This window comes from Nylanderia fulva, unplaced genomic scaffold (assembly GCF_048542155.1).
Source record: "Nylanderia fulva isolate GAGA-0341 unplaced genomic scaffold, ASM4854215v1 Scaffold2, whole genome shotgun sequence".
Classification (NCBI taxonomy): domain Eukaryota; kingdom Metazoa; phylum Arthropoda; class Insecta; order Hymenoptera; family Formicidae; genus Nylanderia; species Nylanderia fulva.
This window is the reverse complement of record NW_028190263.1, coordinates 2,855,964-2,869,494: the sequence shown is the minus strand read 5'-3', so window position 1 is coordinate 2,869,494 and position 13,531 is coordinate 2,855,964. Positions and strand designations below refer to the sequence as shown.

The 13,531-nt window shown below is 31.2% G+C and overlaps 4 protein-coding genes and 1 pseudogene across 6 annotated transcripts; 2 read left to right on the top strand and 3 right to left on the bottom strand.

The window, feature by feature from the left end:
• Positions 1 to 133: 133 nt before the first annotated feature.
• On the bottom strand, positions 134 to 1,491 carry LOC114945228 (ribonuclease P protein subunit p29-like). Its single transcript, XM_029321345.2, has 4 exons — positions 1,302 to 1,491; positions 973 to 1,109; positions 474 to 864; positions 134 to 320 (listed from the first exon to the last, which is right to left on the bottom strand). Exons 1-4 carry the CDS (start codon positions 1,315 to 1,317, stop codon positions 181 to 183), a joined length of 684 nt encoding a protein of 227 aa, XP_029177178.2. The 5' UTR covers positions 1,318 to 1,491; the 3' UTR covers positions 134 to 180.
• On the top strand, positions 1,041 to 3,431 carry LOC114945226 (clathrin heavy chain-like). Of its 2 annotated transcripts, none has more exons than XM_029321343.2 (5): positions 1,041 to 1,121; positions 1,547 to 1,646; positions 2,182 to 2,473; positions 2,551 to 2,991; positions 3,070 to 3,431. In XM_029321343.2, the coding sequence occupies exons 2-5, from the start codon at positions 1,552 to 1,554 to the stop codon at positions 3,286 to 3,288; spliced, it is 1,047 nt and encodes a 348-aa protein (XP_029177176.1). In that variant the 5' UTR covers positions 1,041 to 1,121; positions 1,547 to 1,551; the 3' UTR covers positions 3,289 to 3,431. The 2 variants fall into 2 exon arrangements, with proteins under 2 accessions (XP_029177176.1, XP_029177175.1); XM_029321342.2 differs by lacking the exon at positions 1,041 to 1,121 and adding an exon at positions 1,403 to 1,477.
• Positions 3,299 to 4,761, bottom strand: LOC114945230 (ribonuclease P protein subunit p29-like; annotated as a pseudogene). Its single transcript, XR_014924554.1, has 3 exons — positions 4,227 to 4,761; positions 3,899 to 4,034; positions 3,299 to 3,790 (listed from the first exon to the last, which is right to left on the bottom strand). The product of XR_014924554.1 is annotated as a ribonuclease P protein subunit p29-like (transcript).
• Positions 4,341 to 6,568, top strand: LOC114945227 (haloacid dehalogenase-like hydrolase domain-containing protein 2). The gene is made up of 4 exons (XM_029321344.2): positions 4,341 to 4,688; positions 5,127 to 5,423; positions 5,497 to 5,707; positions 5,776 to 6,568. The coding sequence occupies exons 1-4, from the start codon at positions 4,567 to 4,569 to the stop codon at positions 5,941 to 5,943; spliced, it is 798 nt and encodes a 265-aa protein (XP_029177177.1). The 5' UTR covers positions 4,341 to 4,566; the 3' UTR covers positions 5,944 to 6,568.
• Positions 5,870 to 13,426, bottom strand: LOC114945224 (WD repeat-containing protein 48). Its single transcript, XM_029321340.2, has 13 exons — positions 13,346 to 13,426; positions 12,739 to 13,232; positions 11,794 to 12,010; positions 11,493 to 11,705; positions 11,113 to 11,408; positions 10,844 to 11,029; positions 10,447 to 10,764; positions 10,270 to 10,372; positions 10,030 to 10,195; positions 9,745 to 9,936; positions 9,428 to 9,674; positions 9,226 to 9,345; positions 5,870 to 9,145 (listed from the first exon to the last, which is right to left on the bottom strand). Exons 2-12 carry the CDS (start codon positions 12,784 to 12,786, stop codon positions 9,283 to 9,285), a joined length of 2,049 nt encoding a protein of 682 aa, XP_029177173.1. The 5' UTR covers positions 12,787 to 13,232; positions 13,346 to 13,426; the 3' UTR covers positions 5,870 to 9,145; positions 9,226 to 9,282.
• Between the last annotated feature and the right edge of the window lie 105 nt (positions 13,427 to 13,531).

The following is a 13,531-nucleotide window of genomic DNA, read 5'->3' as shown; positions in this document are numbered from 1 at the left end:
TATTGTTACTTTATATATATATATATATATATATATATATATATATATATATACTATAAATTAATTTTTGTCATATTTTTTCAAGTATTTAACTTCTTTATGGAAATTCTTGTTAATTTATCACTCGTACATCTGTGGAGGACAATGCATAGCATTGTATTTATTAGTATGTTATAAATATTACAATTGAACTATTTTTGTATTTTTATATTTTTTAACTGCTCGTTCTACAGGTCTTATAGAAAGTTGTCGTCCAAAGGCTTTTAATATTACACCATTGCCTAAGTAAATATTAATTTTAACCACATCTTTTGGTATTGCTGAAAAAAAATTCCATAAAGTGTTATTGACAATATAGAAGAAAATTATAAATTTTTACAAAGAATTTGTTGCACTAATATAACAATAGATAAATTATTTTCTATTATAAGAAAATTACATATATCTGGAAATGTATTTAAAATGTCACTTACTGCGAATAACATTGTCCAGCCCACAAATCCTAAAAGTGTTTTTTGTATCTTGTATGACAATCCCTGTAACTCCTACCAGAGTTGGACATTTTGATTTGTCAATTGAAATTTTAGCACCATGAAGATCAGCTTTTATCAATTGCTGGCTTACATTTTCCCAATTTGGATTATTGGAATTCTCAGGTATACTGGTAAATGATTCAACACCAAGCAGTGTTCGCATATAGTTTAACCACAATTGATTTAAGGGCAAGAGATCAGAATATTTTATTTGACTCTTGTTACCAATCTTGCCTAGATCAAACTGTAATCTTTTCCTGGCTGATAAGAATTTGCCTTTGGGAGTATGTCTTCCTCTGCATTTTACTTTGAACTTATTGAATATAAAAGTCTGAAAAAATTAAATATTAAAGGTATGAAAAGTTTCATGAAAGAATAACACTTTAGTTAATCGATTGGTGTAATTATCCTTTAGCATTTTATCTCATTACTAACATACCTTTCGCATTTCGTCTGAAATGCATTTACAGTCAGATGGTGGCAACGAGTTTTGCAAAAAATTAAAAACATATTGTTCACTGTTTGCACAGATATTAATGTGACTAGTTAGAGTCCTAGGAAGTGGCGTGCACAATTCTGAAAATAATGGTTAATATTTAAATAAGAGAAAAGAGATTAATATTAAATAATATTTAAATGAGAGAAAAGAAGTTAATATTAAATAATATTTAAATGAGAGAAAAGAGGTTAATATTAAATATTTAAATGAGAAAAGAGGAATTATATATTTGCATTGTTAGATGTATTATTATATATCAAGATATTTACTCTCTTGTTGCGACATAGTATATTTTGTCACGTGTAACTTCAAATAATTCAATTTATTTATTCAACGTTCTAAATTCTAACGTTTCGATCATATGTTCTAAATTCTGACGATAGACGACATTACGAATTTCTGCGCATGTGACATAAAGCTGTCAAAGAACAAACTTTGCGCATATGTACGTAGTAGTAAACCAACCTAAAATATCACTTTTCGATTTTTAATTTCTTATTTTTATACGCAATAGGTGTAATGGCGAAACAAATTACGACGGTATCAATAGACCTTAGTGGAACATTGCATATCGATGATACAATTGTTCCAGGCGCTGTGCAAGCATTAAACAGGTATTGTTTGTTGTCTAATTGCGAATTAGATTTTTTTTAATGTACGTACGTAGGTGTATATTTATGTATACACATATGTAGATTGACAATGCGCAATCTCTGTACAAATTGGCGCGATTGATAAATAATTTTGAATTTCTCGATAAAAAATTCGAAAAGTTATTTTGCACAATATTTTGTGAAATAAAATAAAATATTTTGACGTTTTTTATATGTTTTTTTTTATGTTTTTTAAGTCTTATTCAATTAAAAATTAATGTAAATATAACATGTCATAATATTAATATAATGAATCTTTTAATCTTAACTAATAAACGATTGAATAAAGAATTTTTCGCGAATCAACAGGGCAACAGTTATCCAAGAAACAACATCTTGTTTATTCAATATCAGATAAATTTTAGTCTCAGAATGATAAATTTAAATTTTTAATCTAGGCGACAAAATGCAAATCGATACGATATGTGTATGCATGTGCATATATCCTCTTGATGTTTATACGATTCATATAAACAGATTGCTTTACATATTGTAGATGCAACGAATCGCCAGTATGGTCGCAACTCGCCAGAGCTCAGCTACAGCAGGGTCTGGTCAAAGAATCAATCGACAGTTTTATCAAAACAGACGATCCATCAGCGTATGTAGGCGTGGTCGAAACCGCGCATCGGACTTCGCAATGGGAAAACTTAGTCCTCCAAATGGCTCGTAAAAAGGCACGCGAGTCCTTCATCGAGAGCGAATTGATATATGCGTACGCGCGAACCAACCGGCTCGCGGATCTCGAGGAATTTATATCTGGTCCGAATCATGCCGATATACAAAAAGTGAGAAAGAATCATATTCGTATCTCGAGAGCGATATTGCATGTTCATCGATTCTAATCTCTTCCTGTTCCTCACAGATCGGCGATAGATGCTTCGACGATAAGATGTATGATGCCGCGAAGCTCCTCTACAACAATGTATCCAACTTTGCGCGATTGGCGATAACGCTCGTTCATCTGAAGGAATTTCAAGGCGCCGTTGATAGTGCGCGCAAAGCCAACTCGACGCGCACCTGGAAGGAAGTTTGTTTCGCTTGCGTGGACAGCGGCGAGTTCCGTTTAGCCCAAATGTGCGGTCTGCACATAGTCGTGCATGCGGATGAGCTCGAGGATCTGATCAATTACTACCAGGATCGCGGACACTTTGAGGAACTCATTAATCTTCTTGAAGCTGCTTTAAGACTCAAACGAGCTCATATGGGAATGTTTACCGAGCTGGCTATTCTCTATAGTAAATATAAGCCTCAACGAATGAGAGAACACTTGAAACTCTTCTGGTCATGCATTAATATACCGAAGGTAGATCGTAGCAAATTTCAAACTGTTTTCCGAATAGGAGATAGGCTTAGCTGGTTACTTAAGAGTTGTTTATTTTAGGTGCTACGCGCGGCAGAACAAGCACATCTATGGGCCGAGCTGGTGTTTTTATATGACAAGAATGAGGAATACGATAACGCGCTTCTCACGATGATGCAACATCCTACAGAAGCTTGGCAAGACGATTACTTCAAGGACGTAATTATTGAAGTCGCAAGCGCCGAACTCATAATCAAGGCTATAGAGTTTTACATGGAATATGAACCCCCTTCTAAATAATATTCTGCTATAAATTTTTACAAAGAATTTGTTGCACTAATATAACAATAGATAAATTATTTTCTATTATAAGAAAATTACATATATCTGGAAATGTATTTAAAATGTCACTTACTCCGAATAACATTTTTCCAGCCCACAAATCCTAAAAGTGTTTTTTGTATCTTGTATGACAATCCCTGTAACTCCTACCAGAGTTGGACATTTTAATTTGTCAATTGAAATTTTAGCACCATGAAAATCAGCTTTCATCAATTGCTGGCTTACATTTTCCCAATTTGGATTATTGGAATTCTCAGTATAGTGGTAAATGGATTTCAACACCAAGCAGTGTTCGCATATAGTTTAACCACAATTGATTTAAGAGATCAGAATATTTTATTTGACTCTTGTTACCAATCTTGCCTAGATCAAACTGTAATCTTTTCCTGGCTGATAAGAATTTGCCTTTGGGAGTATGTCTTCCTCTGCATTTTACTTTGAACTTATTGAATATAAAAGTCTGAAAAAATTAAATATTAAAGGTATGAAAAGTTTCATGAAAGAATAACATTTTAGTTAATCGATCGGTGTAATTATCCTTTAGCATTTTATCTCATTACTAACATACCTTTCGCATTTCGTCTGAAATGCATTTACAGTCAGATGGTGGCAACGAGTTTTGCAAAAAATTAAAAACATTGCTCACTGTTTGCACAGATATTAATGTGACTAGTTAAGAGTCCTAGGAAGTGGCGTGCACAATTCTGAAAATAATGGTTAATATTTAAATAAGAGAAAAGAGATTAATATTAAATAATATTTAAATGAGAGAAAAGAAGTTAATATTAAATAATATTTAAATGAGAGAAAAGAGGTTAATATTAAATATTTAAATGAGAAAAGAGGAATTATATATTTGCATTGTTAGATGTATTATTATATATCAAGATATTTACTCTCTTGTTGCGACATAGTATATTTTGTCACGTGTAACTTCAAATAATTCAATTTATTTATTCAACGTTCTAAATTCTAACGTTTCGATCATATGTTCTAAATTCTGACGATAGACGACATTACGAATTTCTGCGCATGTGACATAAAGCTGTCAAAGAACAAACTTTGCGCATATGTACGTAGTAGTAAACCAACCTAAAATATCACTTTTCGATTTTTAATTTCTTATTTTTATATGCAAAAGGTGTCGAATATATTTTTACTAAGATCTAAAATAAGCGAATTAAATTAAACATTTACCGATAGTTTAATTTCGAAAGACTCTAGAATAAATGTGTAATGTTACTGAAAAATTGCGGTAATATAATGTCGAAACAAATTACGACGGTATTAATAGACCTTAGTGGAACATTGCACATCGATGATACAATTGTTCCAGGCGCTGTGCAAGCATTAAACAGGTATTGTTTGTTGTCTAATTGCGAATTAGATTTTTTTAAATGTACGTACGTAGGTGTATATTTATGTATACACATATATAGATTGACAATGCGCAATCTCTGTACAAATTGGCGCGATTGATAAATAATTTTGAATTTCTCGATAAAAAATTCGAAAAGTTATTTTGCACAATATTTTGTGAAATAAAATAAAATATTTTGACGTTTTTTGTTTTTTTTGATGTTTTTTAAGTCTTATTCAATTAAAAATTAATATATAAATATAACATGTCATAATATGGATATAATGAATCTTTTAATCTTAACTAATAAACGATTGAATAAAGAATTTTTCGCGAATCAATAGGGCAACAGTTATCCAAGAAACAACATCTTATTGTTTATTCAATATCAGATAAATTTTAGTCTCAGAATGATAAATTAAAATTTTTAATCTAGGCTACGAAATGCAAATCTGTCGGTCAAATTCATCACAAACACCACCAAAGAGTCAAGCAATCGTTTGTATGAACGTCTGATAAAACTTGGATTTGACTTGCGAAAGGATGAAATCTTTAGTTCTTTAGTTGCAGCAAGAAAATTGATTATCTCTCAGCAATTGAAACCAATGTTATTAATTGATCCAGCAGCGATTGAAGATTTTCAAGATTTAATAACAAATGATATACCAAATGCAGTAGTTGTTGGCTTAGCACCAAGCAAATTCAACTATGATGAGCTGAACAAAGCATTCAGGTGTCACATTTTTATCCTTGTCTTTTAAATTAAATATATAAAAGTATCAGCACATAAATACATACTATTTCAGATTACTTTTGGATGGCGCATCGCTCATAGCTATTCATGAAGGACGTTATTACAAGTGTCCTGATGGTCTAGCTCTAGGTCCTGGTGCATTTATCAAAGGTTTAGAATATGCCAGCAATGTAAAAGCAGAAGTTGTTGGTAAACCAAATATGGAATTTTTTAAAGCAGCTTTAGGAGATGTAGACCCAGCAAAGGCTGTAATGATTGGAGATGTAATATTTTAAATAATTTTTTTTATACCTTTTAACTTTTTGTGTTATATATGAATATTTATCATTAGGATGTGAGAGATGATGTAGCTGGTGCACAGGCAGCTGGAATTAGAGGTATATTGGTACAAACTGGAAAATATAAAACAGGGGACGAGAAGACAATTACTCCAGGACCAACAAGAGTATGTAATTCTTTTGTACAGGCCGTTGAAAGTATTCTCGATGATATTGTTTGAAGACTTATATTTAACGAAATTATTAAGTAAATAGTAATAGAATTCTTTATTCAAATTGCTGCACAAGTAGACAAACATAATCTGTTCCGTATATTAAATTATATATTTTATTTAAATACTGATTTTTGTTTCGTTTTGTAGAGTGTACATAATCTTAAGTGATGCTATATTATTATAAAATAAACGATAAATACAAATAGAAATTAAGTGTCAATCTTTTTTTATATGGAGCTTTATATATTTCTCTCATTCTGTTTATTGATATAATTAATGGAGACAATATCAGTGATAATGTATTATAATTAGAATAAATATGAAAAAGTATTTTAAAGAATGATAGAAATATCGTCTCATTACATACACTCGTAGAAAACTGTAGAAAATTTGACTTGTTTGCTGGAAAATTTAATAAGTTTCATGTCAGAATAGTAAAATGTGTTTTACAAAGCAATATGACAAACATTCAATCTTTTGTAGAGACAATATTAGTTCAATTTTGTTCTAAAAATTATAAATTTAATACACATTTTGCTAGATGGCCTTATACAGCCTTATACATCATAAGTAGTACCACTGTAGAAACTACATTAATACATTAATGAAGCAGATTTATAGAAACAAAATATTCCCTGTTGAAAAAGTACAATGTGCTACGAGTATTGTTTTCACAGTATAAAATTTGGCACTCAATCTTACTTTTTTTGTTTCTTTTTTTGTTTTTTTACCTAAATTAAAACAAGAAGAGAAATTGATATTTTGATTTTTTACACTATTGATTTTCTAATATTAATATTTCAACTTTTTGTGTATATAAATATCGTATTTTTAATGATATTGTGAATAAAAAAACTAAATCTATTATTTCTAATAGCATTCAATTCAATAAAATAAAGCATGCTACAAAATAAATAGAAAAAAAATTTATAATGCTAGTGTGGTAACTTTTCTTATGATTTATATTATATTATTGATAATTTAAAGAAATGATAATGTATTCTCTCTCTTTGTAATCGTATATCTTGTAACTATGGGCTGTTGTTAAATATCAATACAAGTCATAATCGAAATGCCCTCTGTAACTTATAATCTATCATCAGGCACATCTTGATTACTTCCACATTATGATAATAAATAATGTCTAAAGTTAATTATTTGTTAAAAAAAAAATAAATAATGATTAATTTCAATTGATATAGGAATACATCTGTATAGAGAACACTAATATGCACAGCATATTTGCAAAGACTTATGCAACGAACTGAATAATACAATTAATGTAAATTATATTGATAATCTCACTTTGTGTATATATTATAGTTGTCATTGCAATAAATCAATAAATAATTAAAATAATTGTAAGTCAAAGGCGATTCATAATTCTTATTTTTGAGACATTATATTGGGATATTTAAAAGAAAATTATATGTTTATATTACGTTTTAATTTTCATTTGGTTCAAAATGATTTTTTTAATTTAATACCAATATAAAAAAATATAAATTTACTGCACAGTGTCTTTCGAAAAAACTCGTCTAAAGATAACAAATAAGATAATCTTATATATAACTATATAGACTAATACAATTTCTACTAGTCATACATTCATGTATTCTCTTTAGTCAAGAGAAAGTTTCTTTATCATGATGTCTTAACGATATTTCTACTTGCATAAAGAAAAAAAAACAAAAATAAGCAATAAAAAATGATTCCTAATATAAAGCATTAGCAAACCAGAATTTAACCTAAGTTTGATAATAAATAATATGTTGTACTTGTGAAACACATTATATCTACTACTTTGAAAAATGACAATGAGACATTTACATTTATGAGAAGACTTGTGCTTCTATGCACGCGCAACTTTAATAAACGATATAATTTATAGACCATATTAATAAAAACTAGTACAATTTCTTTCCTGACAATTTAACTGTTTGCAGCAATAGCAAATGTCATTGGCTTTCAATCGTTCGCATAATAAGATTTGTTAAATTTTTATTTATATGACCTATTATCATTAATGGACATTATTCACAGTCGTGTTCGCATATGTACAACTTATAGAGAAATCGAACATATTAACATAAAAACAACTACATAATTTTTATTCGTTATAAATCTCTTTTTCAAAGATCAAATTCTGTTAAATACTGTAGTGTTCTTCAATATTTACGATTTATATTCATTATTAATGTTTTATATATATATATATATATATATATATATATATATATATATTATATATATACTTCAATATATTCATTAATTTTATACACATAAAATTTCATTTTTAATGTACATCCAATTCCTAATCTATACTTTATTAATCTTGATTAAGACAGAATTTGACCTTATTACATTGCAGACAAATACATCCTCTTATTTCTTATGCAAACAAAATAGGAAATATTGAACTTCTAATTTGGCTATTCAAATATAATTTGATTAATGGTAAATTGACATATTCTCTCTTTTCTCTCTCTCTCTCTCTCTTTCTCATATATATATATATATATATATCTTTTCTTTGCTCTCTAATGTAACAAGGCAGGTGTGGAGTATACATTCTGCATGCATGTAACAAAACATTATACAATTTCTCTTATGCCTTCTCTCAATAAATATTCAATACTTTTATTACAATACTAAAACAAGATAATCCTATGTACTGATTATGGGAGGAAAGTTTAGCTAATGTAGATTAAAGGAAATTTAAGAAGCATTTGTGAAAGAGGATCACCTGGATCCTGTTAGACCTAATAAAACTAACTCTTCTCGGCCATGCGGTCTGTCCTCTTTCTATTTTTTTTCTTTTTTGCATTTGTGCTATACGCTCTCTTATTGATACTTCTGACGGGAAGACGATAAATGGCTGACAACAAGCACTTTAAATTCTATATCCAGGTACAAAAAACATGCTGTTCTCAAGCAGATTAATCGAGAGTAATGCTCCATTGTGTGAATTTGGCCGCGGGATGCAGGTGTGTATAAAAGTGAGCAATTTATACATTAATACTTCCACACATTATTGCCTTTGAACTTTACATATTATATTCTAATACTCCAAATATGCCTCGCTTTCTTTCGCTTCTGCCTCGACGTCACACGAAACATTTGTTAAATCCAGGTGATCATTTCCTAAGGAGAAAGTGGCACAAGGTACCATATTCTGCAAGTAGCCCACTATGTATTTTCCATTATTCTGAAATGAATCAATCTTGTTGCAGTTTTGATTCAGAATCGATGGAAAAGAGGGAAATAGTGGAATGTGCAGTATCTTACCATGGTATAAAACCAGGCACACTGTAAAGACTCGCGATGCAATGTAGTTAATTCTAACTATTTAACAGGGCGATAATGAAGTGTTAAATCTGCTGAACTTTTCCAGATAAAATGCCTTACCTGAAAAGCATTAATCAAATATATATAAAAATTTGTTTTCCGCAACAATAACAAAAGCTTTACACACGAATTTTATACACACCGTTCTCAAATCCATTGAGGGATCCAAAACCTGATCGTTACACAACAGTTCGACCTTTTCCTCGGCCAGTGAAGAATTATCAGCATTAGAATCTGTGTTAGTTCTATCCCCCGCTGGTGATCCGCTTGAAACAGTATTTCCACCTCCAGCTACTGAACCTGAATCACTTCCTGCACCAAGCACCTTATCGTAAACATGCTCTGCCACTTTACGCACTTGTATAAAATCATTTGCGATTAACCGATCCCTTCAAAATAATAATATGCAAGATTACTTGATCGCGTCAAGACGATTTTAAGAGTAAGCGTGACACGTACTTTTTCAAACTTTTTACACCCGAAGAAGCATGTGGAAGAAGATAAAAAGGTATTTTAATGAATTGTGGAAGATTCTTATCCACAACAATATTTACTACCCATGGTGGTACAGTTTCGTTCAATAGGACACCTTCAGTTTCTCCCGCAGCGTCTCGAACTAATAATCGATAGATGGTTCTACCTCCTACTTCACTGAAAAGTAAAAAAATACATTTATTTTAATAAAGTATTTAATAACATAAAACACATCTATTTAATAAAATATTTTTAAACAGTTTCTAATACCTGAAAATGACAGGTGTATGACTAGGTACTGAGAAGTATTGATTTCCTCCTCTCGTGTGTATGGGGCCATTTCCATCATTGCCATTACCTTCATTCTCGTCATCGGCATGCAATGGCCTCCACCAATGTTCAAGTAGTGCTTGTAACAAAAGGTTCCCATAATTCACTAAAACATGAAAAAATAAAACATTAAATCTCTAGATTAATATTGCAAATATTATTGAAGAAACAGTTGATTACCTTTCTGATCTACAGCATCGTTCTCTGCTAGACCAGTTTCTTTGGCAGAAACCCATGCGGAAAAACAATCATTTTCATCCTGCCCTAAGTGTATAGTTAACATCTGCAATAATCAAGGATATTTAGAACGTGGAATCAATTCTGGAAAGCAATTTGAATCATCAAAGATATACATACTCCTGTTTTGAGATCAACATTAAACCAGTTTGGAACATACACCACTTTATTTCTTTTTTTACTCTCCTGATCGAAATCGACTCTGCCTAAATCTTCTACTTTACACGCCTTTAGTACATCATATAATGCAACATTCTCTTCTGTATCTTTCGTTAAAACGTGCCTTTTATCATTTAATATGTGATAATGTCTTATGGCAGGACCACCTAATATCTTTTGTGCAGGTTCAGTATTCTTCAAAATGTTGCTCGATACATTACTGGCAGAATCACAATAATCTCCTAATCCTAACTCTTGCCAATCTTTTTGACTTATAGACTGAAATATATAAGATTTAATTTTTTTGTTAATAAGTTCTCTTTTTATCAAAATTTATTGCTATAGTATAAATATTTACCCAATTATTAATAGTTGATTCACTGGTTGCAACCCAAATACTAGATTGATCTGGCGTCATAGCCATTTTGAGTATAGGCGCTTTTTCCTCACAAATAACTGTAGATCTCTCTGCATAACATAATTCTGTCATCACTACTCTTTTATCCCTGCCTCCAGATATTACATGGCTAAAATTATCCGTTGCCTAAAATACATCAAAGTGTTAATACAATAATGTAAGAAAATATTAATTACTTTGCATAGCAAGCAATGATTTTGGCTAATTACCAATAACGCCCACACTCCTTCCTTATGAACTCTGAACGTTTGCACGCATCTTTGCTGACCGAGTGACCACAATTTGATAGTGCCATCGGAACTCGCCGATAAACATTGTGTACCATCCCTATTCAGGACTAATGCTTTAATATTGTCTGTATGTCCACGAAGTTTCATGAGTTTGGTGCAAAATCGTGGATCCCACACACGGAGAACTTTCTCTGTGCTGCCACTCACGATAATTGTGCCAGTCTGGTTCATAGCAAGACTATATATGGAATCTCTGTTTCCACTCAGGGATGATGCTATAATAAAATTTAATATGTTAATTATATGTAAAAGAGAGAGAGACAAAGTGTGATACTGAATGTATAATTGCAAATACGTACTTGTCACTGTATTATTACTCGCGGTAAGAGCAGTCAGTGTATTAACATCCCACAGAAATATTGACTTGTCCAAACCTGCACTAGCAACTTGCTCTCTATCTTTGGCATATGCTAATGCTTTGACATAGTCTTTGTGTGTACGCAGTGTGGACATACAAAAACCTTTATGTGCATTCCATACCTTAACAGTTGTGTCGGAACTTGCAGATATGACTGTACAAATAATGACAATTGTAAAACTAATATGTAAAAAATTAAGAAACGTATAATAATATTGTAGACCTTAAAAGTATGTACATACGATTTTTGCCACCACAACACAATACTATATCGTTGACCCAATCTGTGTGATGTTCCATAGATTGAATATATGGTTCTTTCATATTTCTACAATTCCATATTCTTATAATGCTATCTCTACCAGCGGAATATAGCCTATGCAGAGCTGGATCATATTGTAAGGAATTTACACCGGCTCTGTGCTGCTTCTCTACTTCATCTCTTATAACCATAGAAACCTTTGAGAAAAATTAATCGCAAATTAATATACAGCTCTTCTCATATTCATAATTTTAATTTCATCGTTTCATCAATACAGTGAACAAGTATAAGCAAATTTCTATATATTTTATTCGGATATCATGAGAGAAATAAAATCGACAAATATATTAGCATATTAAATTAATTCGAACAAATAAAAAATTAATTTTTTATTTTATCGTTTTTCAATACAGAAAACAAGTATATAAGCCAATTTCTATATGACATTTCTATATAATATTTTATTCGGACATCTTGAGAGAAATAAAATCGACAAATATATTAGCATATTAAATTAATTCAAACAAATAAATTAATTTTTTATTTTATCGCTTTTCAATACAGAAAACAAGTATATAAGCCAATTTCTATGACATTTCTATATAATATTTTATTCGGACATCTTGAGAGAAATAAAATCGACAAATATATGAGTATATTAAATTAATTCGAACAAATCAAAAATTAAATTTTATAAATTTACAGCCGCGATTTTGTATCCGGAAATTAACGATTATCTCATTTATAGACAACGCGTATAATCTTACATATAATCCTAGATTAATGACAGCCGTGAAAATGGTTATGATGCCGATTATCCTCGGTGCCGGGGATAATCGGCATTTCCTCGACATCTTCGGGAAATAGAGATATAGAGAGAGAGGGAGAGAGAGAGAAAGAGAGAGAATCGGTCGATCTGTCATACCTGCACTTTCTTCCGGGCGCTCTGCCCGCCCGTCTTGTGGGCTGCCATTACGTCCGGGATTCGATGTCACCCAACCGATTAGCGGCGCGAGCCTACGTCGGAATCGGGATGAAAATGCGTTTTCGCGGCGTACGTATGTTATACGATTCAGGCTGTGACAACAGGTCCGCGTTGCGCTTGATCGTCACGTCGCGCCGACATTCCGTTTTTCACGACGATTCGTTTAGCACCAGGTCGCCGATGCCGATCTCTCACTGCCGGGATGCACGCGTGCGGACGTCGTCGCGCGGCATCCTTATCATCGTCGTTGTCGTCGTCGTCGTCGTCGTTATCGTCATGATGCACTCGAACTCTTGTATATATCAGAACGTGCAGCTGCGCAGTTCGAAACGTCAGTTGAGAGAGAGACAGTCTAGGAGGTAGCTTTATCTCTCTCTCTTGACATTATTCACGATTTCTCCCTGTTGCTCCGAAATCCTCTTTCAACTCTTCCACTATGTGCTAAAACATATATTAAAAATATTTATTGAATTTATTTATAAAATTAAATATTTTTTTTATTCCATATAGCGAAAAAGTATATATGTCATCGGATGAATAAAAATACCTTAATTATCGATGCTGATCGATGTTTAAGTGATTTTTGATACGTCAAACGTCAAACGTCATTAGTATGAAATAAATAAAATCTGATAATAAATAATAATATAATTATTTCTAACTATATAATTATATCATATAATATAATTATTATTATTATATTATAATATAATTATATTAAAATTATTTATGA